This window comes from Amphiura filiformis, chromosome 4 (assembly GCF_039555335.1).
Source record: "Amphiura filiformis chromosome 4, Afil_fr2py, whole genome shotgun sequence".
NCBI lineage: Eukaryota > Metazoa > Echinodermata > Ophiuroidea > Amphilepidida > Amphiuridae > Amphiura > Amphiura filiformis.
Window position 1 is genome coordinate 68,133,022 of NC_092631.1, and position 27,786 is coordinate 68,160,807.

At 36.3% G+C, this 27,786-nt stretch overlaps 1 protein-coding gene across 2 annotated transcripts; it reads right to left on the minus strand.

Moving 5' to 3' along the window:
• Positions 1 to 1,037: 1,037 nt before the first annotated feature.
• Positions 1,038 to 27,742, minus strand: LOC140151274 (solute carrier organic anion transporter family member 1A4-like). Of its 2 annotated transcripts, XM_072173555.1 has the most exons (11): positions 27,231 to 27,742; positions 23,157 to 23,580; positions 15,848 to 15,978; positions 11,305 to 11,518; positions 9,808 to 9,972; positions 7,830 to 8,221; positions 7,249 to 7,433; positions 6,605 to 6,669; positions 4,943 to 5,187; positions 3,303 to 3,364; positions 1,450 to 1,561 (listed from the first exon to the last, which is right to left on the minus strand). In XM_072173555.1, coding segments are annotated over exons 1-11 (2,169 nt in total). In that variant the 5' UTR covers positions 27,516 to 27,742; the 3' UTR covers positions 1,450 to 1,560. The 2 variants fall into 2 exon arrangements, with proteins under 2 accessions (XP_072029655.1, XP_072029656.1); XM_072173554.1 differs by lacking the exon at positions 3,303 to 3,364 and having other exon boundaries at positions 1,038 to 1,561.
• Between the last annotated feature and the right edge of the window lie 44 nt (positions 27,743 to 27,786).

The following is a 27,786-nucleotide window of genomic DNA, read 5'->3' on the forward strand; positions in this document are numbered from 1 at the left end:
TGATACAAAAAATATAAATGAGAATAGCCCAGAGGATAGCAGCTATAGACGAATCCAACGAGCCAAGTCATGGTCAGGATTTGGTCGGCCATTGTTGGGTCCCCGCAGCACCAAACTGGTGTCGTGACTGCCCAATTGGGTGGATAAAAGCCGCTTAAAATTCGATGTTAGATTCTTTTGTTTTGTAAACTGTCATCATTCTTTTGTCTACCTGTAACACGGGTGATAGAATGCAGTTTAAATACCCTTCAAGGCCGCATCATTTCACATTTTAGGTGAGATAGCTGGGTCCCCGTCGCGGCTATGGCTGCCATTGAGGTGTAGGAATGCGTGAAATTGGATTCGTCTATAGGCCTATAGGAGCCGTGGAAAAAACCTCGGTCATAGAGCTTTGGTAGGTCTATGTAGAGCTCAGATAAAACCGAATTTGAATGAGAGAAGACCAGCGAGGCTTATATATAGGCTAAAATCCACTTGATAAAAAACAGCTAAAAACTTGTAGTTGTAGGCCTACCCCGAGTTGTACACTGACAAATCATGTCTTATATCATGTAGGCCTATATATAGGCATAATAGCGATTAAACATGTCTTCAATAATTGACAATGAGAGAAATCGAATCATGATGTGTATTGACATCCTCCTCAAAGTCCTATCTTCAAATTTAAGACAAAAGGTCATGTTTCCAAGAAATACACGACCAAAGCTGAATTTATACTCCATCGCTGAGTGACGAGCGATGCAAATAAAGTAGAGCACTTTTAGTTGCGTTGCGAAAATCGCGCTACCTCATTGGTCGCTCAGCGATGGAGTATAAATTCAGCTAGAGAAAGACGTGCTGGAAGACATGTCTCATGAAGAGATCAGTGACGGCCAATTAAAGTAGGCCCGTACGCTTTCCCATTGCCCGATTCCCACGACGAAATTTTTGAAATGAAGAAGTCGGAAACTGCCACGGTGTATTTCGAGATTATCTTAGAGCTTTGCCTCGTTTCATGTGCCGGATTGAAAAGAAATTCCGAGGAAGCACACGAAGCTATCGTAATAAACATGCTCATCTGTCAGTACACAGTTCGGTATTCTGCATGCAAAAAAATGAGGCTTTGAATGTTGCGTACAACTTGAAACTAGGCCTATACTCCACAACTTGAGGTCAACTGCTGAGCTATTAGATGATTGAACTTTGCCACTGCAGAGATGAGATCATTTTAGCTCATAGTGTATGATGACCAAATGGTGGACACTTCCAAAAGGAATACACGTGAACTGCGCGTGAACTGCATGTGAACTACACGTGAACTACACGTGAAATACACGTGAACGGTGAACTACGCTGTGAAAAAGCCTCGGTTTTATCGCCGGTTTGGTCTGTTCATTGATGAATTCTTGGAGCTGCTAATACCGAACAATGATGTTCAAAATATCCTTTTCAAACTGAGAGTTGTAGCTTCCATCGTGATCGGCCATTTATGAATTCATACGGCGATACTGAGATCTATTTCTTCGTCAGCTTTTAAATCTTGGTCTTGATTCCCCGACGACGAGCCACTAATGTCGCTGGTCTGGAAAGAAAGAAATCAAAAGGAAAAAACCGAAATGATTGCAAGTTTCACTTTCAAATTGGTATACAAACGATAAGGCTAATGAAATGAAATTATTAGTTTCCCGTCACCCGCCCTCATAACTTTTTCAATTTGACCAAAACTTTCATTATTTTCATATAAAAGTCAATTATCTGAAAATTGAGATGGAAATAATCAAAATTGAAACTCTCAAAATGTGTGACATCCCCTGCTGATCATAATCAACAGGTTTTTCTTAGTTGTAGGGGTAGAGGATATGGTAAATAATGAAAATTTAAGAATTACCTCATCATGTTTCTAGTGATTACAAAAATTGCAAATTTCTTTTCATTTTTATAAAAACAAATTCAAATCTTTTCTCAATCTGTTGCAAGATGTAATGATGATCTAAGCATTACATGTAATACCTGTTTTGAGCTGGTCTTTTATCAACAATATAGGTAATAGCCATATAAATGAAACTTTTGACAATAATGAAATTTTCCAAAATAATGAATAATGAAATCATGATCTCATATTTCACCGAAAAAATGTGACGGGAAACTAATCATTTCATTTCATTAGCCTAACACCATAATATGTCCGGTATTTTCCAGTGCTATATCTTTAGTCCTGGACTCAGTAGTGGTGCTTGTCCGACCAGGCATGATCATAATTTCTTTTTATCAACTGATTTCCAAGATATAAGTTAAAGGGAAACATTATTTTAATAGTGATTATGGTTTGCCAATAAATATAGTTCGTGCTCTATAATTTTATAAGTAAGTCTAAGATACCGTAAAAACTCGATAGTTACTCGATACGATCGAGCGCTTTTTAAAACACCCAAACATGAAGAACCCCATCCAAAAAAGGTGTAAAGGGTTTTGAGTAAATCATCGATACACATAATTCATGTAGTTTTATACGATCCGAACAAATAAACCTGCAAATGTGTGTCTCAACCCCATTAGCTCCCCAGTTGGTATAAAGCGCCGGACTTTGGTACAATTTCATTAGCATAATGCTAACTATCGAGTTTTTACGGTATCTCATAAGTGCATGGCTTTCCATTAACCCGGGTCCATTACACCGTCTACAGTCCAAGACTAAAGTTGGTTCTTCTTGGTAAAAACGGGACATAATGACAATAGAGTACAATACAAAGATGGATAATTTCATTATTATTTTAGTTCTTAAAGGAAAGCTCACGTGACCCCAATGAAAATGTTTGAAAAACAAAACAAAACAAAGAAACAAAAAACAGAAACTGCACAATGTTAAAAGTTACAAATTTATTATTGATCTTTTTTATTTTCCGCTGTTAGTTCCAACATTGTTAAATTATAATTTTAAGGTAGAAGAAATTGCACTCTTAGAAAAAAGGTTCTAGTGGTTTTACAGCTAGGAAATTGCAAGAACTCCAAAAATGGTTCTTTATGGTCTTTACAGAACCATTGCATGTCTAAAATGGTTCTCTCTAGCTTTTGCAGAACCTTTTTAGTTCTTTGTCGAACTATTTAACATGTTTAAGGTTCTACATACAGGACAGCTTAAGAACTTTTTTAATATCTACTTGGAACATTTTTGTCTAAGAGTGTTTATTTGTAAAGAAATCCACACCGAGCAAGACAGCAAAACTCCAAAACAAAATATATTTTTAAAGATAAGAAACAGTTTTTGATGGATGAAGTTAATAAGGATTTGGATTACATATTTTTAACTATATGGGATTTTTTACCATATAAGAATTTCAAACGCCGTAGTACTGTTTGCCGTCACATCATGCGTATCTGTGTCGTTCTGTATAAATTTTGACGAATAGATATTGACATTAGACTATGACTGATCATAGCATCAATTTAAAGACAATGGGCAGGTTCAAATTTTTGATATTGTTTTTGTTTCTCAATGATCATAAATCCTACTTTGTAGTTACAAGCGCACGTAAGGCTTCATCAATCTTTTTGTTCTCTGTATTCAAACTTACTACATTAGGACGGCACTTTCTCGTAAATTAAGTATACTTAACCAATTACATGCTTTTCAATTGTGGTTACTCTCTTAATGTTAAAGAGTGAAAAACTAACGGAAAAACTCCTCTCCAGAAGAGTGAGAAGAGTGCAAATCACACCCGAAAAAACTGGAAACCACTCTTTCAAGGTGTTTCACTTTTTTACATTAAGAGAGTAGGTATTACAAATGAGAGGATATGTGTCATATAACTTTCTTAGCCATACAGAGTCTATGTTGCAGACATGATTGTATCTCGCTAATTAATCTCGTTAGATTGTTAACTTTTAATCGCACCATTTCTTCATAATATAGGATTTACAACTGATTACAAAAACAACGGCAATGTTCTTATTTTCAGTGAGTTAATTTTTTGTAAATCAAGCATTTGAACCAGCCCACTGCATGTCACAAAACATGGATATATTACAATTATGTGCAATTTGTGAAAATGTACAATGACATGTTCAAATCCTCAAATAGTTCTTTGTATCAAACTCAATCGATATGATCGATTTCGATTTTAAACATCCAGTATAACTTTGTGCAATTATTGAGTTCAATTGTGTTTAGATTTGATACACCCTCTGTTGGTATGAGATTTAAAACAATTGCATGACAAATGTCCCTATAATGCACGTTGGGTTTTGAAAAGACTATGTCATGGATTGCCAGGCCACTGCCTTATAATAGTTATGCTTTAAGCACTATAAAAGCTGCTGGCAAAGCCGCTCGCAAGCGGTGCCAAAGGCACCTTCTATGCCCTCTCTACTGGTTATATTAAGGTAACTATTGCATGGTCAATGTTACATTAAGGTTACTCTTGCTTTCTTGCCCTGCGGGGCCCTTCTATATTAGAACTCCATTAGTAAAGAACTCAACTATGGAGTCACCGGCCTCGGGCCTGCCGGCCCTGTGGCCTTGATGCATTTTGTTGATACTGATCGATAGAAATTTGCCGGGAATCAATTGAAGCCAATTCTAAGGACTTCAGTGCAGAACTCTGTAAAATAATTGGTATGTTTTTCTTATAAATCAAACAAGTGAAAATGAACTCTTGTCCCCACTCTTGTAAGGGACGTACGGCTTCAAAACTTAACCAGCGGTTCCGTCCGGTTGCAGCGGGTTTCTATTGTTCAAAACAATGGAACGCGGTTCAATCGCCGGTCACCCAGCGGTCGAGTTTTGATCCCGTCCCTAAGATTAAACCTTTGTAATAGTAAAATGCGGATCATCGTCAGAAACGGCTTTAAGAATAATACAATTATGTAGACATATGAACGTTTCCTGGTAAACCAATTATAAACCAACATCACCTAAATATCAAGTTTCAAGTTGGATTTTGCTATATCATCCATCGCTACCTACCTGCTCTTCTAAGGGTACGTGCTGCCTAAGACGCAAACCTTGCTGTTTCTTCAATGAATAATATGCAAGCCACACAAAACATGTATGTACAAATACAAATACAAACAGCAGCCCCACAAAGATGTAGCGGTATTTTCTGAGATTATACAAGAAGCAGGCTCCTGATTTACCGCAGTCGTTGGTCTCATGGAGGAGGCAGGCGGCGTCAATTGCAGCACCAAAATACATCGGCCCCAACAGATTACCTGAAAATGTAATATAATTGATTATAATGAACTATAATGATTGTGAATCCAAAAATGGACAAGTTAATGACGAATGTAAAACTGAAAGTACACTATCATAATTATTTCTTTCACTTTTAAACTATAATCAAAACTTTAAAACCACAGGAAAAAGAATATTGTGTTAACTATTATACTGCTGCATGGTTATACTTCTACTTATATAATAATAAAGTTGCCATTGAAAAATATTGAATCAAAGAAATGATGCCAATCAAGCAAGATATGGTACACTACATGATGGAACTATGTTGAATGAAAACGACCTATTTCCAGTACTTGACATAATTTTGTACGTGCCAATAAGCTTCAATACTACTTCAATGGAGTAAGAACGCGGCAAATCGGGTCAGGAGCAAACGCACTTCCTGATTTCCACAATACTTGATGTTTCCATAAAACATGAATTGTTTGAAAAGGAATCATGGCTTTGTTTAGTAATAACAAATCTCTGTATGTAAGGCATGGTATTGCGTATAAGTGCATGTAAGGCATGGTATTGTGTAAGTGCGTAAATATTAATAATGAAGAGGAAAGAGGAGGAGGAAGAGGAGGAGGAGGGGAGGAGGAAGAGGAGAAGGAGGAGGAGGAAGGGGGGAAGAGGAGGAAAAGGGCAGGAGGGGGAAGAGGGGAGGATAAGGATACTAGGAAGAAGATGGTGATGACGATGATGATGCTGTTGACCGTTGACTCTTATAGGAAAAAGTTCCAAAAGAGTTCTTTATTTATTTATCCTCTCAGTGGAACGATGGTTCTTTATAGGAACCATTAAAGGATATTGTGATGAACTCGGCTGCAGAAACTTTAAAGTTTCTCTAAAGGATTCTTTAATTTTTCAGGAATTTTTTGAGTTCAAGTGTGAACCCTTTTAGAACTGTGAATCATGTAGAATTTTTGTGGTTCTCCAAAGGGATCTAAATTTTTAAGAACCTCAATGGTTTAATGGGCTATTCCAGAAAATAGATGCACACCCCCTATAGAGGAGTTCGGATATCCAGACTATTTGTCCAGTCGTGATTGTTGGAAATCCAGACTTTTTAAGTGTCCAAAGGCGAAAAAATCCAGCAGAAAAACGGTCCAAAGTCAGAAATCCTGAATTTGAGAGCTCATTTTAGACATTTCCGTGATTTTTCCTTCATTTTATTGAATTTCCAAGCTTTTTCAAGCGACATTGGCAACTGGAATTCCAGTTGTTTTCAGAAAGCAGACTTGGAAATCCAGACATTTCTTTTAATTGAAAATTTACTCCTCTATAGGGGGTGTGCACTTATTTTCTGGAATAGCCCAATGGGGAGGTTGAGGTTCCCCATAGATCCTTCAAAACCAAAAGGTTCTTTTTGGACATTTCTAAGTGTGTACATACAGAGTGTATACTTACCCAGTAATCTCATGACCACAGCATTCATTCCCAGTCCAATTGCCCTATCTTGTGGCTCCACACTCCTACAATGATACAAGATTAGATTGTCATACATTTTGTATTTATGCATGAAAAATATTGCTTTGGAAAATATTTGTATAAGTGCTGAATAATTCAATTGTTACCCCCCCCCCTCCCATCACCCTTTCAACATGTTCAACCAATTCAGGAAGCAACTATTCTAGATATTGTCAGCCCACATATTACTTTCAACAGGCATATAATGGGCTATTCCAGTTGAAGTCTTTACACCCCGTACGGAAGACATTTCATACCCCTTTATACATGTTATATCCTTTTTGTAAACGTAAACCCGACATTTAAACGTATTCTGTAAACATTTCGTGTTTGCTGGGAGCCTACTAATTCTAGACTTTGCAAGCTTGATGTGAGCAATTTGCTTCATAATCAGTGTCTACTCAATAAGGACACGGGACTTCCCTTCAGAGTATATAACCATGACAGCCGAAAACCGCGAAATACGGGTAACCGCCTAGTGTTAATAATTGGCCGTATATGTAGGGGTGGGTTGGAATTGCATGGGCTGGTGTTTTGGGCGGCAATATTTTAAATACTAGTATACATGTAATATTTCTACGTACCTGAGTGTTACCATATAGTTAGGATTTTGTGATAATGCCATGCAGAATCCGGCTATTGCATATATCAGTGCATATGGTATAACAGTAACGCACATCTCCAGACACTGCCCTAAAGTTGTACTGCCATATATAATATCTCCATTGTCTTCATGGGACGTTGGAATGCAGCTACAATTTGAAAATACCTGGACAAATTCGAGGTGGAATTAGTAATGAAACGAATCAAATTGAGGTTTTGGTGTGTCAATGTCCATAGCATATAGGAGTAGGCAGCATATATAAGCTAAAGTTAACATTATCGAGTTTACAGCCGTTGGTGGCGCTTTGGCTCGGCTAACTTTAATCAGGCCGGAATTAGCGAACCGGAAAGCTGAAAGCGAGGTCGATTGTATGAACTGAAAATTGAAAGCGAGGATGATTGTGTAGTCTGGCTTCGTTAATTCCGCCCTGATTGGAGTTAGCCTAGCCGAAAAGCCATCAACGGTGCAGGTCCAATGATAAGAAAACTCTATACAAACTGAATAATCAGAATCATTTACAAATATACCAAAAATAAGCAAAAGCAACATAGGCCTACTCACCGTATCATTAATAGCGGTATCGCACCCTGCAAAACACGGACTAACAAATGTGATGCCGTCATTGCCACAAACTGGATTAAAAATTCTCTCTGAGCATTGACATCTACTATTGCACTCATTAACTAAATTATATTCACCGCGGTGTCTAAATAAAGGTTTTCTATGTATAGGAACACCTGTAAGTGTTTCTACTGGATAAGACTTGGTTAAACCAGCAAAGTTACTGTTTGTGCATCCAAGAGAAAAGAGTATTGGTAGAAGCAGACATGAGACCAGCCCCATTGTACCGCTCATCATTGCACTCTTCTGTGGCGGAGTTGTAAGTTTCCATTTTTTGACGAGAAAGCCGCCGAGTAAAATTCCAAAAAGGGTGCCCGGTAAGCACATTGCAGCTGTAAAAAAAATGTATAGAAAAACAATTAAGTGATTTGCCAAACAACAATAACACACTTAGATTCAAGGAATCCGATAAGGCAGACTCTAACATCAAAATCAGAATGAAGGTTAGGACGCGTCCATTAGGGTATCGAATTCGGAAATCGTGGACTTTGGTGGGTTTTGTATTCAAGTATTCAATTGGTTATCATTTGGTGGCGTGTGTGGTGTGTTAAAGCTATGATAAAATATCTGATATTTTTCTTTAAATAATAATAATGTATGCCAAAAATTGTTACAAATCTAGAATAATCAGAGTGTTGGTTATTGAAAACGTTGGTTAGACAGTTGCAAAGAGTCGGTTACCTTAGACTGCCGCCCTCAGTCGTCAACTTTCTATGTCACTACAACTTCAAGCATAACACAAATAAATGCGCAGTGTAGATGACGATTGATTCAGTCTACATGCCTACATGACTCTACATCTATTAAAATCTAATGAATATTACATACGCTGGAGGAAAATGTACATTGTAAATAAATATATTTATCAATCATGCATGACTAACTTGAAACAGGAAAGACCAAAGCAGCAACTGCTCTTAAGAAGAATTAATTTTTTATGGAATGTACATTGAAACCTGCATTCACATAAATATATTCTAAAATTAGGTCCTACATTAATATAGTAAACATGGTGAAAGGCTGTCAGTTATAAAGGGAATGCAATACAGCCTGTTTCTGAATAAAGAAGCAATTATTGCACTTTTAAAATTAAGTCTTCAAGCCTCTGTTGACTGAAATGAGAATTTGAATTCAATATAAAGGAACAAGTAGGCCTACTAAATTCCATATGTTACTAATGTTACAATTAATGTGGTGCAGCTATTCTGCCAACAGGTGCTTGTGACAGTATAAAACTGTACAACACTTTATTGTGAATTACCATGTCTAGAAAATCAACATTATTTTTATCCGGTGTAAGCCTATGCTGTGCAGCCTGTGTAGGACCTAAAGAATATATACTTGCAATCTCATTTCCGATAAATTATTAATTATGATAATGGATGTTTGTTACCATGGGGACAGGAAAATAATTATAGTATCCATTGTAAGTGACATTTTGGCGAAGTTGATTAATTTGGACAATTGTTAAAATTTGACAATTTAAAGTTCATTCAGAAGCTAAATTGAATGTTGAATCGTAAGTGGCACTTACAAAAATCATGTTGATTTAATACAAGACTATTACTCAACAAAATAAGGTCTAAACAGGTGTAGTGTTGAGCTCAAGACCATAAATGATAGCTGATGGTCTTACCCGGATCTTACGCTAACTGCAAGGATTATGTATATAGGCCTACTTACGATACCTAATTTAACAATTATTCATATTTATTTATTATCATGAACTTTATTCGCAACAATTTTATACAGGAATCCATTTTCCGATTATTCCAATAAAATCATGCAATCTTTGGAAATGAACAGTTTGTAAAACAGAAAAAATGTAAAACCATACAATGGAATACTTCATTCCCTTTCTACTTACAGTGCTCTTTTTTAATACACACAATATTATTTCAATAAAACTGTGTTTTACCTAATATAAGAGATGCTGTCCACGTGGTCAGGGCAAATTGTGTCTCGAGATATTTGGCGCCAAAATAAAACTGGCCTAAACCGGCTATAACTAATCCGGTGGTTGACAATGTAATACTGATGAACGGTAGATTGGTGCCTATTCTCTTTAAAGCATTCAAGTAACCTGCAAGATAAGTTGTACAATAATGAAGCAATTACTTATAATGAATTTAATAAGATTGGCGAAAGGAAAAAGAGTGAAATTATACGGTATAGTTTTCTTGTTTCTGGACTACACTCTAATCTAGAATTAGGGCTTTCAATTTAATATTGCTGTGAAGTCAGGGGTGAAAAAGTAGCGACAATACAGTCGGATGCTATTAAATGATAAGTCACATTATCACGTTACATTAAAGCCATCAGATGAATGTGCTATCTACTGAAGATAGCACATAATGTAATATAATGTAATGTAATGATAAGTCACATTGATTACCCTAACCCTCCTCTACCACACTCATAACAATGCTTACATTTCAGTATGCTTTCCCTTCTTCAACACACACACTTTCGCACCATGATTTAAATGTAGAATAATCATTTTTATCATTCCATTTGCAATGTAAAATTATGGGAATTCCGCTTTCCGGAATCTCTTGTAGTATGGATTTAACAATATATCATTATGATGTTAATTTTGATGGTGATGGTGGTGATTGTAGTGGTGTTGGTTTCTGTTATGGTGTTGTTATTGGTACGTTGTTGTTGGTTGTAGAGCATGTTGGAGCATGGCAGTGGTGACGTTGGTAGAGATGGTGGTGTTGTGATGGTCAGTGATGTTGGTGGACGGTTATAGTTGTGATTGTGGGAGGCTTCTACGACGGGAGTTCATAACAATTAGTAAGTTTTTAGTGGGTTCGCCGTCGGACAAGTTTAGAACTGTCAAGCTTTGAATGAAACATGTAGGCCGCCCGTTGTATACAGGTGGCTCTGAAAAGAGCCGTTCACTGAAGACTGCATGCCCCTTGTCAACAGAGAACAAGCAGACCTCACCTATCTGCTATAAAACTTTTGGTGGCCCTGAAAAGAGCCGTTCACTGAAGACCTCTCCATATCAAACAGAGAAAAGTAAATCAGTGAACGGCTCTTTTCAGAGCTATCAGTAGGCAAGGGGCGGCCTACATGTCTCATTCTTAGGTACGTTGTCCTGTAGAAGTCAGAGCTACTCCTGACAAAAAGCAACAGTTCCAAACTTGTCCGAAGGTGAACCCGCTAAAAAAACCGTCCTAATTATAGGCCCTTTATAGTTGTGCTTGTGGTGATGAGAGATTTTCAGACTTTATGCTATTGTAGAAATATCCGAGGAAACGTATGGATTTCGGTAGTTTAAGGATTAAGTACGGTATTGAGGTATAATGTGGTGTAAAATGTGAACAAGTAAGGTAATCATTATTATATTATATGCCTCATACACATAAAAACCACATGTCTTCGTTTACGATAGTGTATAGCCTACCTAAAATAGCTTGACAAATTCGTTGGTCTAGTCTAGTGACGTTTCCTATTTTCGATGGTGATTCGTTACTGGTGCCGTCTGCATATGAAGGAACTTCTGCACACGCATCTGGACTTCGATGGTGGATCATTTCTCGTGGGAAAAGACACAATACTGGCGCCATCAGCATCATAAGAGGACCAAGAATGAAGAACCCTAGCCACCATGCGCCAACCTAATGGAGTAACAATAATAGTTTTCAAATTAAAAATCTTTTAATGAACATTATCAATTTATACAACTTTAAATATAGCACCTATTTGTTTTAGATACTCATCGATATAGTATCCGATCAATTTGATAATTAACTAAATGGCCTGAAAATAGGCATATATAAAATAATGTATACGTCTATTTTACTTTTAAATTAAAATCACATTATTCTGCTTGTCAGGTGAAACGTTGTTAAGGCTAATCGGAGCCTTCAGACCATATTTTTCGAGAAGGGCCTATTGCTTCAATAATACAGTTTATATATTTCTGCATTTAATAAATTGATCTTATAGGATATGAGTAAAGAAAGTCACTGGTTACATTTATATGTATTGTAGAGTTAAATAATAGGCCAAGATAAAAGTTTTCGTTATCTCCCTCCCCCCGAAAAAATCATGCACATAGGGGCCCATTCCAATGAGATTTGTGATCTCACCGTATTAAACCAGGCTTTCCTGATGGGCTTTAATTTTCCTCACAAACGCCGCTAGCTCAGGCACAGCTACGACTTGCCTTAAATCCTATTCGGTTAATTTGATGTAACTAGTAAGAAAAGTGATAATTCCGTGTTTTATCAATTTTTAGCTGCCCGCTTTCGCTTGGCGAGTACCCGCTACACTGAAAAAATATAGGGGTGTAAAATGACACTTTTCACGTGTATATTTTTTCTTGACACACTTAGCTACTGAAAATGACACCATGAAATAATGAAATTCAGTACCACATAACATTGGAGGTGTTATTTGACACCTTTAAAGTGTTTTGATAATAGTACCAAAATGCATTGACACCAGTGTGTTGTTAATTGACACGCCAGCAGTGTATTCAAGGGTGTCATTTGACACTCCTATTTACTCCAGTAGTAGAACATGTCACTTACACTCCAAGGGAGTATGTCACTACACCCCAAGGGAGTGTGCTTCTACAACATACTCTTCTGCAGTGTCAACAAGCTTGACACCTCTGGAGTGTTAATTTGAGCTTGCCGTGCTGTGCGCATGCGTATTTTGATTTTATAGCACTGATCGTCTGCGCAGCGAAGTGGTCGTGTGAAATCGAGAGTTCCGTCAAAAATGTGAGTATTATCATTAATTTCATGTTTTGGTATAATAAAAAAAGTACAATGACAAACATGGATATTATAGATTATACAGTATTCGTATAAATTCATGAAAACGTGTAAACTACGGCGTTATATTATACTTTTAGTCCCCATCAATTGCACGTATGCCCAGTAAGCTTATTCTACATGTAATGTTAATGTAGGCATACGACTCTCGAGTCACGACGGTCCATGTAGCAACAGTAGCATGCAGTCTGTTATTGTCTAATCACTCTGTTCTTGTCTGATTTTTTTCAGCATCATACAGTTGAGTGTGGTATCTACAACCCTACAGGATATCTGGCAATGTGTGATTTCACATATCAACCAACGTGACACTTTTACTTGGTCTCTCAACCCTTGGAAGGCGTCATTTTGACACCTTTCAAAATGGGTCCTGAGACGAGACCACAATGGTGTCAATTTAAAATGACACCTTTAGTTGGTCTCCCAACCCTTGGAAGGCGTCATTTTGACACCTTTCAAAATGGGTCCTGAGACGAGACCCCAATGGTGTCAATTTAAATTGACCCCCTAAAGGTGTCAATCATGACACCATTAAGGTGTCAAGATTACACCACATAATTGTCATAATGACACTCTTAAGGTGTCAAGATTACACCACATAGTTGTCAAAATGACACCATAGCATGCTCATGTGGGGACCCATATGCGACACCTCTAGTGGTGTAAAATGACACCTTTATTTTTTTCAGTGTAGTCCGAAGGACCGCTAGTCCGAAGGTTCGCTAGTCCGAAGGTTCGCTAGTCCGAACACGTATTTCAATGGAGGACGTGACGGTCGCTAGTCCGAATTTGCAAAAGGTTCGCTAGTCCGAAAAAAAGGTTCGCTAGTCCGAAGGTTCGCTAGTCCGAAGGTTCGCTAGTCCGAAGGTTCGCTAGTCCGAAGGTTCGCTAGTCCGAATTTATTAAAAGGTTCGCTAGTCCGAATTGTTAATCAGGTTCGCTAATCCGAATCAAAAAAAGGTGCTCTAGTCCGAATTTAAAATAAGGTCCGCTAGTCCGAATTTTATATAAGGTTCGCTAGTCCGAATGATAAATAAGACCCGCTAGTCCGAATTCTAAATAAGGTCCGCTAGTCCGAATTTTCTTTAAAGAACCTGATCAGCGCCACCATACACCGGTCTCAAAATGTATTGGAGGTGTTTGATCAAATATAGCGTGTTACCTGAGTAGGTGCACACAGGTTCACAACATTGTTCATGTTTTGCATTGTTTCTTTAAAAGTAATGATGGCAAGTACATAAAAGTATACATTTTCAGAAAGGAAACAATGCAAGTAACCCAATAAATTTCCAAATCGATGAAAACTGTATATTAATGTTCTAAAGACACAAAAAGTATACATGGTATAGATGCTGTTTTTCTAAAGTATTTGAATATTTAAAAAAAAAAAAATTACTGATGTAGGTTTTGCAGAATGAATGAAATTGCAATCAAATATACACCATCGCCTCAATGGTAATGGAAATAATTCAAAACAACAACGAGAGCTAGGCCTATTATAAATGTCTAAAATACAAACTTTTCTATTTATTTTATTTATTTTTATATCCTTCTTCCTTTAATTTTTTCTTTCTTTCTTTCTTTTTTCTTTCTTTCTTTCTTTCTTTCTTTCTTTCTTTCTTTCTTTCTTTCTTTCTTTCTTTCTTTCTTTCTTTCTTTCTTTCTTTCTTTCTTTCTTCATTTTTTCTTTCTTTCTTTCTTTCTTTAGCGGACCTGTATAATTCGGACTAGCGAACCCTAAATCAAATTCGAATTAGCGGACATGATTTTAAATTCGGACTAGCGAACCTTATATATAATTCGGACTAGCGAGCCTTATTTAAAATTCGGACTAGCGAACCTTGTTAAAAATTCGGACTAGCGGACCTTATTTAGAATTCGGAATAGAGAACCTTCGGACTAGCGGACCTTCGGACTAGCGAACCTTCGGACTAGCGAACCTTCGGACTGGCGGGCCTTCGGCCCGGGCCTTCGGACTAGCGGGCTGTAACCGTTCGCTTTCGTTTTCTTTGGAAATTCCTCCTTTTGTGTAGGAGCACCTTTTGAAGAATATGCCTTCATGTAGGTACAGTTCACTTTTATGGTGCTCATGTCACCTGATGGCGGAGGGAGTTTTTTTGTGACGAGTATAGTCCTCGCAGCTGATGATATTCTGTTCACTAAATATGGTCTCTCTGAGTCTCAAACGCATATACAACAATTATAACCACCTTTTCACAGACTATAATTTCATGAGATTCATTTGTTTTTGCAGTTGTTAATTTCTTTTATTGATTTATTTTGACATTATAATCCGATCTAAATACGTCACTCCATTTAAAAGCCTCCAACTGCGAATGAATAAATGGCGTGATCATGTTAAATGAAACGTGCGGCAAACCCATGGCTGGTGTCATCTGGTTCAAAGTGTACGTCAGTTTAATACGATTTTGAATAAATTTGACTTACGTTGTGCCTGAAAGCAGATGATGCCTACACATTGGTATGCAATTCAAATTTCACATCTACACTTAACATGGTTTGATACTTTTATAGCGTGAGGGAAGTGTGTTTTGCCATACAAATTGTGCACAAGACCGAACTTGGCGGGAAATAATGAACACTGTAAATGCTATTTGAAAATTACAAAGCAATCGCCAAAGCGATTTGCAATTGCCGCAAAAATTTAAAGTTTGAATTATATTAGCTATCATTAATTCCGATTTCATCCATTTGTACACAAGTGTGGTATCATCCCTGACCTACCAATTCCCCCCACACGTTCGTTTCAAACCCCATGGTCTTATTTCTTTTAGTTAATTGCGTTAACATTTTAACATTCCAAATAAGTAGGGACTTGATTTGTCAGATGCAAACTTTAAATATTATAAGACAATTATCTTAATATAATTATGCTTTGTTGCAAAACCCCTTACACCCACTTGCCCAATTTTGAGAACACATCAAAAAATCATCAAAAAAAGTACTGATATGGGGGTTTGCAACAAAAGCAGTTTTTGGTGGGATGCTTGGGTAGGATAAGCATCCCGCCAAAAACTGCTTTTGTTGAAAACCCCCTTATTTCAGTGGTTTTTTGATGATTTTTTTGTTATTCTCAAAATTGGGCAATTGGGTGCAAAGTAATTTTACAGCGATATTTAGCATTTTTTAGCAATCTCTTACCCATCCTGGATCAGACGGTGTAATATCAACAGCGTTGATATTGCGATCGAAGTTGACATGGTAGGAGAGTGTGAGAGCACTTAATAAGTAGCCAAATACAGGTCCAGTAGCAGCACACGCAAATAAAACGCCTGTAATAAGGACAGAACAACACAAACATTATCATTGTTGGCATATATAATATAGCCTATATAGGCATATCAGTATAAAATGATGTGATTTCTTCTGAAGTTTTAAATTAAATGTAGTTAATTTTCACGAGGTGTTATTATATATAAAAGCATTGAAACAAAACCAAATAAAAAAGGTGTAAAATATACCCAAATTGTTATATAAAAAAAGTCAATGCCCTAAAATTGCTTTTCCCTAGATATAGGGCCTATTTATCTAAAACACTCTTTCAAACCAAACATGTGAATAATTGCCACTTCGGAGAAACCAGAAGTATACTTGTTATTCAGAACGTTATTTTTGCATGGATGCCCAGGGCATGGAAAATCTACTTTAGCATGCTATTATTAGTGGAATGTCAAAAAGCAGGTATATCTTTTTCATTGTTTACGTGTGTGGGTGTGGAAGGGGAGGGGTGCTTGGATGTGGGGTGTGTACGTGGGGTGGCCGGTGTGGGGGTACGAAGGGGTGTGTTTAGATTTGATTTAAATATACACACGCATAATAATAGAGTCAATATCCAAAGATGGCATTTAACTCATTCTAGTATACGAGGCGCTATCAGCGGTTACGTTATACTCTTATTGCGGCATCAATATTGTTCAAGTTCAATGAATATACTCAATGTTGCCCTTGGGGAAACTTACGAGTACCAGTCAGTATCACAAGTATATGAATGAAATCAATAGATTCGTGTATGAAATCCAAGCAATTAAAAACACCAAGTTGCTATAATGCTTTGCATGCGGTCAACATAAAAGTCCAAGTTTTGAGATATTTTCTGAAAATATTAAGAGCTATCTAAAGAACCACTTGACCAACGGACTTGTTTGTACTCAATTTAGTGCATAACTGCATCTCATGCTGATCCCAGAGTAAGGTCATGAAATTGTACAATTCTGACATTTTTTAATTTAAAAAAAATTGGATTGTCGTCTGGTCGTCACACACGTCACCCGTCGTTAATGTAGTATATGGTTGCATTTATGCCGCGATTATTGCTGTGATTTTCATAAAATATACATAATAGCTGGTCAAATTTAGAATATAATTTTACTCAGATAAGCGGATTTTTGAGTAAACTTCAAACAATATGGAAGTGAATATTTATTTGATTTGTACTTGCAATTGTTTCTGGATCAGGGACTATTTTGTATATTTTCACTTTCAATAATTAATTTCCTGCTTGAAATTAATATTTTGTTTATTGTTTTCATTGTATAGTTTCATTTCAGTTTCAGTTTTGTTAACGAATCAAAATATTTACTGTGTAGGGCTATCGCTGAGTGTCCGTTTTCAATTATAATATGCACCGTGCATGATTTAATTTATCTTTAATTTGCTCTTGCATATAATCAGTAATTATTAACACTTTATAGGCCTACTACATGTACCCGAGGATTGAACCAACAGAATGGAAAATTTTTAAGGCCTACCATTATGGGAGATGGGCACACTATTCGAATGAAACTGACGACAGAGAAAAGTATATTGCTATTACTAGGCATGTCACAGTGGCTGCACAATACTTCTGCCACACTGTGCATGCAAGCATAACAGTAAATTGAAAAGCGCGCGCATGAAAGTTGTTCAATTTTGGCAAACATCCATGCCGAAAAATTAATTTCCTCATATGTGCTATTTATCACAATTGTTTGAATTTTTGATATATGGTGTGTGAAACCTTTCTGTGACTACCATCGGTTTAAAAAAAAAATAAATATTGCTTCGTTTAAGAGCTACTACCTGAAGATCCCTCATAAATCAATAAATATAGGCCTTTTGAAAAATCAAGATCTACCACCATTTAGCTGAAATACTAATCTTTCTAAGCATGTAAATTATTTCCGTCGACAACGAATGGCACACTTGAGGAAAACGATTTGAAACAAAACATTTTTTAAGTGAGTTTAAAGGGAGTAATATTCCAAACCACAATAGCTCTAAGCCATTGTGTGTGTCCAAGGCCGCACCATTTTTGTATACGCTGTAATATGGTAGAGGGGCTATTCCTTTTACCGTTTCTCTTCCCATGTTAATCCAGATAACAAAATGTTAATTTAAAGTCTCATTGCAAATGAATTTTTATTTTTACTTTTCGGATTTGGCTTTGAGCAATGGTGACACATACCATATTTACAGAAAAAATTAAAATTCAATTCCAGACACCGTCAAAATGTCAAAGTTTGTATTTTTTTGTATTATATTAAAATAATTAACTGCAGATTCTTTACTCAACATCATAACAGGTTCATACTTGACAAATTCATGATGAATGAAAAGACTTTCATTAAATAAAAAAAAAAAAAATTACTCATGCCTAATTTACATAATAATATCATGAATACATAATTAGCTGTAATAAGCTAATTTGCATAATTGATTACTTTTTGTGTATTTTTTTGTTATCAATTGAAAGAACTTTGTATACATATGTTTGTTGAAAAAACCGCACTCTGATATCACGTACGGTTTTCTTTTGGCATCAATTTTGCATATTAATTAGCTGAACTTAGTCATTTTTTTCAACTTTTATTTGTCTGCAGATTGGCCGGAATTGCTAAAATAGCATATTTGGTTAATTTATTATAATTATTCAATGATAGATTTTTAATTTTGTTTTCTTTGACGAAGTTGAAAAAGATATGCAATTAACCTGTGATACTTAGATTAACGTTGCTTTTTCAAGCAAGTGTCCAAATAAACCTTCAAAATCTCGAAATGTGCCAATTTTGTCATTATAGCAATTTGTGGCAGATTTGCATTCCATTTATGAGCATCTTAAAATTGAAACTACGTCACAATGCATTGACCGATTTCAATTCGGTTTTTTGATTTTTGATGCTTTAATAAAGGTCATTCATGTAGAAACATTAAATAACGTGTTTCTGCTGCCCTTATTTTTGAGGTGATATACCTACTATTACTGCCATTTATTACTTGTCAGAGCTATTTATTTTTAATTTATGGTATTATAATGAAGACCTTTCATTATTAAACAAAAATATACAGCTAAAATAAGTGGATTGCTATAGGAATGGCATGATAAAATAAACCCGGGAATAAACTATATGGATCGAATACTAGTCATAAAATGCATCATGCGAGCTCATGTGGATGCTTTGAATTTTATAGCATGTATATGCAATATTTATGGCTCCACTGGTCTATACGAAATATCTTGTCTAAAATACACTTATCATCATATCACTACCACCGCTACCACTACCACCACCACTACCACCATCACTATACCACCACCACCATCATACCACCATCACTACCACCACCATCACTACCACCACTATCACCACCACAACAACAACTTCACTACCACCACCTGCACCATCACCACCAACAACAACAACACTCTAGACTACCACCACTATCATCATCATCATCATCATCATCATCATCATAAACATCCCCATTATCATCAACATCATTATCGTCAACAACATTGACATCTTCATCACCAATCTTCAAACAACATCATTGTCGTTTGCAAATAAAGATATTCATCCTGCATGTGATGCCAGAAAATGGAAAGCCTTCCTTAGCGTAAAAACTGTATTCCGATTTCAGAAATATGTTGACTAAATATCGAGGAATTACTGTAAGCTGTACCATATGTGTACTGATAATATTTTCTTCTAAATTTAGTAGGCCTATATTAATTTAGAAAATACATTATATTTATAACATTTTTGTTTAATAATGGATTGGATTTAAAATACCGCTGCTAAATAATGCTGCTATTGGGAAAATTAGTCGTAAGTGTATAGTTATTGTTTGGAAATCGAGTTTAAAAATACATCTTGAATTGCTCATATTAGAATTCCTACGTGATGGACACTGTTTTATTTTGAAATTTATTATTGGTACTGTTTAACTAAGATGATCAGTTGATCAAGAAATTCAGGCAACACTGATTTCCATGCATTTATAATATGATAAGGCAAACAACAGCAGCAACAACAGCAGCAACAACATAGAGCAGCATCAGCAACAGCAAAAACAGAAACCAATCGATCGCCAAATCTCAAAATAGACATTGTTTCTTCATGGTTAATTAAAACAACAGCACTCCACGTACGCGTACGCACAGGTGTTTTGTGTGTTGAGAATCCATTGTGAAATATTGTCGGAGATTTAATTTGTCCAAAATGGCTCATAATTATTGCACCATGATTTGTAATTATATCTTTATCTCTTATTCTTAATCAAAATGTTTTGTTGTTTCTTTATTCCATTTCCCTGAGTCTAGAAATGTTCAAAGTTAACCCTATGAGAACTACCTGCCTATTGGTCAAAAAGAGGTTTTCATTATCAATTGGACCAATCAGCAACATTGTTAGAATAATTTCACCATACAAAAAATTGGGATGAATTATTTGCAAAGCTCCATTCTGATTAGTGATTAAAGTGAAGATATCACATAATTGACCAATCAGAGGCAATGTTAGATCGGCAGGTAGTGTTCAGGGGGTTAACTCATCCGCACTTGAAAATAACACGATATGGCCACAGGCCTAAAGCGTTGCCTTCAACGCTGTGTATCCAATATTTTTTTGTTCCACGTGACTGAAATTTATTTCCTTTGTTTTTCTTTTCTTTTACATCTAAGCTCCCTTCAGCATTATCATTCATCTCATTTATCATGAGCCGGTTCCGACAATAGGAGTCCTGGCAACCAATTTAACCAATTAGTCTAGCATTTGTATTCTTTCCTTTCATCATTATGTTTCTCATGTCAACACAAAACACCGGATTGATGGAAATAACATTTTGAGCGGGCATATACCTGTGCACTTTAATTTTAAGGAAGTGCGCATGTGTATTTTTACAGGGTGTCCCAAAAAGAACCACTGAACCAATACCAGGCTTGTTTGTACACATTTTCATGCATTTTTCATGCTGATTCCAAATTTATGGTCATGACAATTCAAGTTAAGATTTTTTTTAAAGTTTTTGAATTAAAACTGAAACTTGACGAGTCGACACCCGTTTGGAGTGAGTTAATTCGTCCCACTACCTTCAAATAATAATTGAAGCCTTCAATTATTGATATCATCATAATGTTTTCCATTTTATTGGTTGTTAATATTCACTAGCTTGTTATGAATTCAACATAATGCATTAGCGCAATGAGGCACAAGTCATTTGGCGCGCACAAACAATCTTCATTTCGACATTATTTTAATGCTTTTTATGCGGTAACTCCAATCAATACTGGCTGGAGGTCTCTTGAGATATGATTATTTTTTCATGTTGCTGAAAAATGTAATTACAAAAAAAAATTGCTAGATCTCAAAATTGATGGAATCGACCCGCCATTTTACTCGATGGCATCACCTGGGTTACCTGTAACAGTGGCTTGAGCGCAGGTGATACATGTCAGCTATTATATGAATTTTTTAAGCCAATTACAAATAATTGATATGGGTATAAAAAGAGTTTAATGCAAATGTCGGTTTAAAAGTTGCTTTCATCGAATTATTCCTGTTTTTAATGTTTATTTTATTTTGCAATTAATGTTATAAATTACTCAAACAAACACAAAGCGAAATGAATGTTTAAACAGAAATCAAACCAATGATGTCAAATCATCTTGATCACAAATATAGGTCAAAATGTATGTTCTCTCAAAATATTTTTATCGTAGCAGATGCTTTCGTGACGTCAATGATATTGAACACAACAAATGGACTGAATATGAAAGAATTTGAATTTACCATGTAATATTACAATGCACGATAAATGTTTATGATATATTATTATAATTGTCAATATTATGCTTGGCAAAACCAGTAAGTTTTTACTTACTAATATTTCGTCCGTCTCGTCGGAGGACTTCATCAGATGTGAGCATCTTATTATAATTATGTTTTAATGGCTCAAACGTGCAGTCAAATTCGTTCATAGAATTTCTAAATATTTTTATAAGATGTATAATGTATTTTCAGATGTGATAATAACAAAATAATATGAAATAAATCAAAATCCCTTTTTAAAGAGGGTGTGCAGGCATAGAGGGTACCTTTTAATTTAAATGTGTTGGATTTACATAGTTTGGGTAAACATTGTTTTTATTACTTAATAAATGAATGAATTGACTTTTATGTCCTTACGTTATTATGTCATTTTTTGTAACAAAATTAATCAAAATCGCATTTTAGAATTACCTATTTAGGCCCACCGATGGGTTCGTTTATAGGTTAGGTTATGTTCCCCAGTCATGTTACAGAATTATCGTAACCTATCCAAGAAAACTTTTTAGGTTACTAGAGACACCTGAGACGCCGTAAGACGATCAGGGTGATTCCAGGCTTTCAGTCTTAAACAGGCTCTCTACATAATAAAATAGGGGGGTTTCAGAGTTACATTTTGAGCAAAATTAATGTCAAAAAAGGTATTTGCCACAATTTTAATTCAGTCTTCTGAGAAAAAAATATCAAATGTTGCTTAAAATCTTCATAATTTAACAAATATTCAGAGAATTTGTTTGTTTTATGTATGAATTGTTGTTTTATACTTTTAATTAGTTAAATAGAAAAGAATTATTTTGACAATAATTTTAGGTGTGTTACAATTACAATTATTTAAGTCTCTCGTTGGAAATTAGAAAATTCTCTAAAAATGTTTTAAACAGATTTTTGAAAAAGTAGGACAAAGTACACTGATCAAAATGCATTTTGTTTGAAGCAAATCAGACTCATGGTTCATCATAATACATCCATATAGTTTCTTTGTATCATACTGTTTTAACAATAATCATACTGTTTTAACAATAATCAATATAGTTGATATACTTTGCAGCATTTTGCCTTGAAACTTAGTCAAAGTGTTTCCAATGTGATTTTTCCATATTTGCAAATAAATTTGCATAATTAAATGCTAATTAATTATACAAATATATGCAAATTAGAGGGTTGCTAGATTAGAACAAACACTTTGACCAAGTTTCAAATCAAAATTCTGCAAAATAAATGTTACTCTTGCTTTCTTGCCCTGCGGGGCCCTTCTATATTGGAACCATCTGGTCTCGGAATCCTAAGTCTTTAAAGTAAACAATTGCACGTCTTCTTTGGTGTTGCAGTTAATTTCTGGAATAGCCCATTACAAACTCTTCACTTACCTACGTAGACCGATACTTTGACTTTTCCGACACAATCATCGATATAGGTGATTAGTAATGGGATGACAGGTCCTGATCCGATCCCTGTTATTAATTCCCCTATAATCAGCAGCAACGCTTTCGATAAGATTGAACCTTTCTTATTTTCAAGCACACATTCTGTCGAATTCTGCAGATTGACCACACTCAGCGTTGCTCCGCATACAAGTGTTGATGAGTTGGTATCTGTTGTAGTGGTGGGCATATTGGAATCGGTGAAGAAATGAGGAAGGGCACAGATGAATTGGCCCATGCCTATGATGCCCACACCTAGGGCTATGCAACGTGGCCGGTGGGTTTTGTTGCCAATGTAACTAGTTACAACAGCTGTGAAGGCACCAATGTGGTTTATTACGGTTATGAAGGCAACCTCGGAACTTTTGAGCTGAAAATCAAAAGAAAAAAAGACAGAAATGTCGATATAATATTACTATTAGGAAGGAAATTACTTAGTTAGGGATGAAATCGAAACTCGACCGGTGGTTGACCGCTGGTTCCGTCCAGTTTCTGTTGTTCTAAACCAACCCTCTAATATTCAGTCAATATCACACTGAACCCACATTCGATATTCAGTCAATATCGCACTGAATATACGGTAAAAATAGCGCCCCTGTTGATACATAGAGTGGTTCCCGTACCATAGCTGAACTATGGGGTTCAGCTATTAAACGTTAATAAATCAATAGCTCAACTTCAGAACCACTACCGCTAAATGTGCCAACTAGTAGGCCTACAAAGACCACTAACCGCGAAATATGGATATCCAACAAGCTTACACTATAAATTAGCCCACGATAGAGGGCAGAGTCTGAAGAGACAGTCCGTCAAGCTTATGGTTACTCTTGCTTTCTTGCCCTGCGGGGCCCTTACATTGGGGTCCCACTTGGAGTGTTTAGTCGTCGTATTTGGAGTCGCCGGCCTCGGACCTGCCAGCCCTGCAGCCTAGATGTTTTTGTTGATACTGCGGCCCCGCAGGGCATGAAAGCAATGAGTAACCTAATGGTGAATGTTAAAACCTTGAGAAATCTTATTAAATACGACCTTGACATGTAATGTAACTTATAAAAATACTAGTTTTTATATTCTATGGTGTTAAATGTTTATTCACAACGTTGTATTAATACGTACTGAAGTCAATTAATAACAACAGAGGACAATATTTATGCCATATGTTCAGTGTGATATTGACTGAATATCGAATGTGGGTTCAGTGCGATATTGACTGAATATTAGAGAGACCAGGTTGTCTAAACAATGGAAACCGGACGGAACCGGAGGTCAACCGCCGGCCGAGTTTTGATTTCATCTCTTAAAACGATTGGAAAAATTACGATTGTTTAATTGAATCTAAAATTTGAAACCACAAGTTGTTCTTTTTGTTGTTGGGAAAATAAATTTAAAAAGCAATATAAATTACGTTCACGGATTTCTTTTCATTATTCTTATTATTATAAAAAAAACCACCGCATGACCCCTTAATATGCAAATTAGTCCCGGAAATTAGTCTGCTTTATTTCTGTTCAATTTGTCACTGTCTGGGACTGAGGCTACCCCCATCTCCTCCGTAGGTATTTAGATGTAACAAGATTTATACTTTACGAAAATACTACTATGATGATGGTTTGATTATAATCTATAGATCAGTCGACTTTCGACCTGTCATGTTTTCTATGTTTACTGTGTGTAAATTTCAAAGCAATCGCCTCACATGAATGAAAATCATGTTGTTTTGTGCTGATTTGCTTTAATTTCTGTCCATGACTCCGTGTCGATGCATAAACGACATGGGTTCATTCCATGCCAAAACTGACTGAGTGTATTTTTCACTTTTTGCGACAATTGTGCGCAAAATTGCTTGATTTTAGGCCTACCCCCCAAAAAAATCCTGACGAGGCCACTGAATGCTTTTAAAAAACACACCGTATAGTTATATAACGGGATTTACAGGTGGAACAAAAGACACCCCATCCCCACCCCCACCCCACACACCCCTACAAAACCCATAAAATTAAGGTTAAGGCTTACTTTTTCTTCCTCGGGGTTTCAATTGAATTGATGTTTAGAATTGCAATAAAATGGAAGAAAAAGAATATGTTCAGCAGTTCAGATTTTGTAAAAGAGGTTGGTATAGTTCAGTTGTCGTGCTAACAAGCTTACGTGTATTTCCCTTCTCCAATATTAGTTCAAATGTAGAGTAACAGATGCAATTACATGTCAGGCCGACATTTACTTTTTTTTTACATTAAAGGGCACTTCACTTTAAAATTCTTATAATGGTGAAATGAAATGGACGACAAAATTTTGGAACGCAAGCCTTGATTTTTTTAAATATTATTGTTATTATTAGTGAAATTCCTTCAATAATAACAAAAATATATCGTTAATAACAATTACAATTTTAATTATACTATATTATTTACATAGGCCCAATTCTTTAAAAAATTTTGTATAGGGAGCATTAGTTATATCACTGAATTCAAAGTGCTGCATGGATGGCCCATTCTTCAAGCGTTGCACACAGTACAGGCAAATAGGATTAAGCAATATTTCATATTAATGCATTATGTTTATATCAAGCGTGAACTCTAAGGCAAGTGTGTGCGTGTTTTATATGGGCTATATATATTAGAAAATATAATGCGAACACGAACTTATGAAAATACATGTAATATTATAAGAAATATAATGCAATGAAGCAATATTAATTAGCCCCGGGGGAGGCACTCGAATATGAAAGTGACGTACCTGTACCCACCAGCGTACGAAACTAGGGGTCTATCGGTGTAGAAATTTTCAGAAAAAAGGGGGACATTCGGTGTTGGCATGTCAAAAATGGGGTGATTTTGTACGGGAGCGGCCAAAATTTCACATCATTGACAATTAAAAATAGCTTTTTACCCAATTTTACAGTACAAAATAGACAAAACTCATTTATTTTGCTCGAAATGAGCGCGAAGCGCGCCGAAATGTCAATTTTGAGGACTAATTGTTCAAGAAAGGGGGTCATTCAGTGTAGGCTACAAAAAAAACGGGGTCCTGGTGTAAGATTTGCCAAAAATAACGGGGTCTTTTTCATGGGCACATGACGTATGTCAATATATGGGAGTGCCCCCCCCGGTAATTATCATGATAGTCAAATCACGTGATCAAAATTATAATGTTCTTTCAATTCAGAAGAGTATGAGAGAGATGAGAAAAAAAAACACACACGCAGACAATTAAAACAGTAGGCAATGTCATCAACATGATGGATGTATCTGATCTTTATGATAATGATATTTTGATTTATCTTTTGCAGTATGACTATGTCATTGTATGTTAGCGTGCATGTATACTTGGTGGTATGATAGTTTGCCCGGCTCCTGGATCGGCTTTCCCGTCGGCTTTTATGTAGGCCTATATACATATTATTTACGTTCACAAATATATTATTATCATTTTACTGATCAAGTTGCCTGCTAATACGCTTCAATAATACTTTACAGTTAACAACAGCAACAACAACAACAACAACTACAATCCAGGAAAAAATAGTTGGCACACTTGCCCTAAACAATGGAAATGCGTGCCTTATCAAAATTGGAGAGGCGAGTGAAACATGCATGCAATATATGTGAAGCACAGACTCGCCCCTATATCTCACCCTTCCCCACTCCCCATCTTTCAATGTTGGAGGGTCTCACGGACCTGTTGACAACATGGCTTGGTCCAACATTGAATTGGGGGAGCGGGGGAAGAGATATACCAAAAGACAAGAAAAGTGTGCCAACCTTTTTTCCTGGATTGTAGACATTAGCTGTGGTCACAGACCACGAAAGCTCACGAACACAGTCGTGTATATCATATGTGATTTGAACATCGAGCTATAGACACTGACTAAAATGAGTGCAAGTGGGGTGTGTTATCTGTGACAGAAAGGTTATTTTGAAGGTATTTGATGTCAGACCAGTAGTTACCCCTTAATGACCTTTGACCCTTCTGTGAGCACCCCATAGACACTGGGCAACATAAAGAAAGAGATGTCCTGAGTCTTACCTGGAAATCCTTTTCGATAGTACTCAACACACCTCCAACATATCCAGTGTGCGCGGCTACTTCTAACATCAAACAAGCACACACAAGACCAAAGAATGTATTCGGAGTGGCGAATCTTTGTAAACATGCTGGTCGCCATCCAAAGAGTCCACAATTAGTCTCTTCAGCCTCAGGGTCCGAAGTACGTCCATTGCGTGGAATGTTTGGATCTGTCCTTTTTAGTATGATGGGGTCTGGACCCCCTTCCTCCGAAAGTTTCTGCCACTGTACTGAGCTTCCCGCCATTTTGTCAACGTCAGATTCGGACTGCACTCAAAGTTTAAATACGTTTCTGAACAGGCAAATTACGAAGGAAGGAAACATATCTCTTGAAAAACAATGAATTAATTTACATAAGCACCTAGTGGGCCCTGTCATTATCATGTCATGGTCTCGGTGGAAGGTGTGTTTTTTTGTTGACGACACGTGAGGCTTCTAATCATCGTCTATCGGCTACCAACTCTGCATTTTAAATACCTGTATTTCACATCACACATACTAAACATGCGTTGTCTTG

Bases quoted from the DNA above. Each gene is read 5' to 3' on its own strand.
- LOC140151274 (XM_072173554.1), bottom strand. From the start codon at position 27,515: ATGGCGGGAAGCTCAGTACAGTGGCAGAAACTTTCGGAGGAAGGGGGT. The intron at 9,973-11,304 runs GTAGGCTATACA...CTTATCTTGCAG, and splicing joins AATTTGTCAAGCTATTTTAG to GTTACTTGAATGCTTTAAAG. The intron at 5,188-6,604 runs GTAAGTATACAC...TTACATTTTCAG, and splicing joins TGTGGTCATGAGATTACTGG to GTAATCTGTTGGGGCCGATG.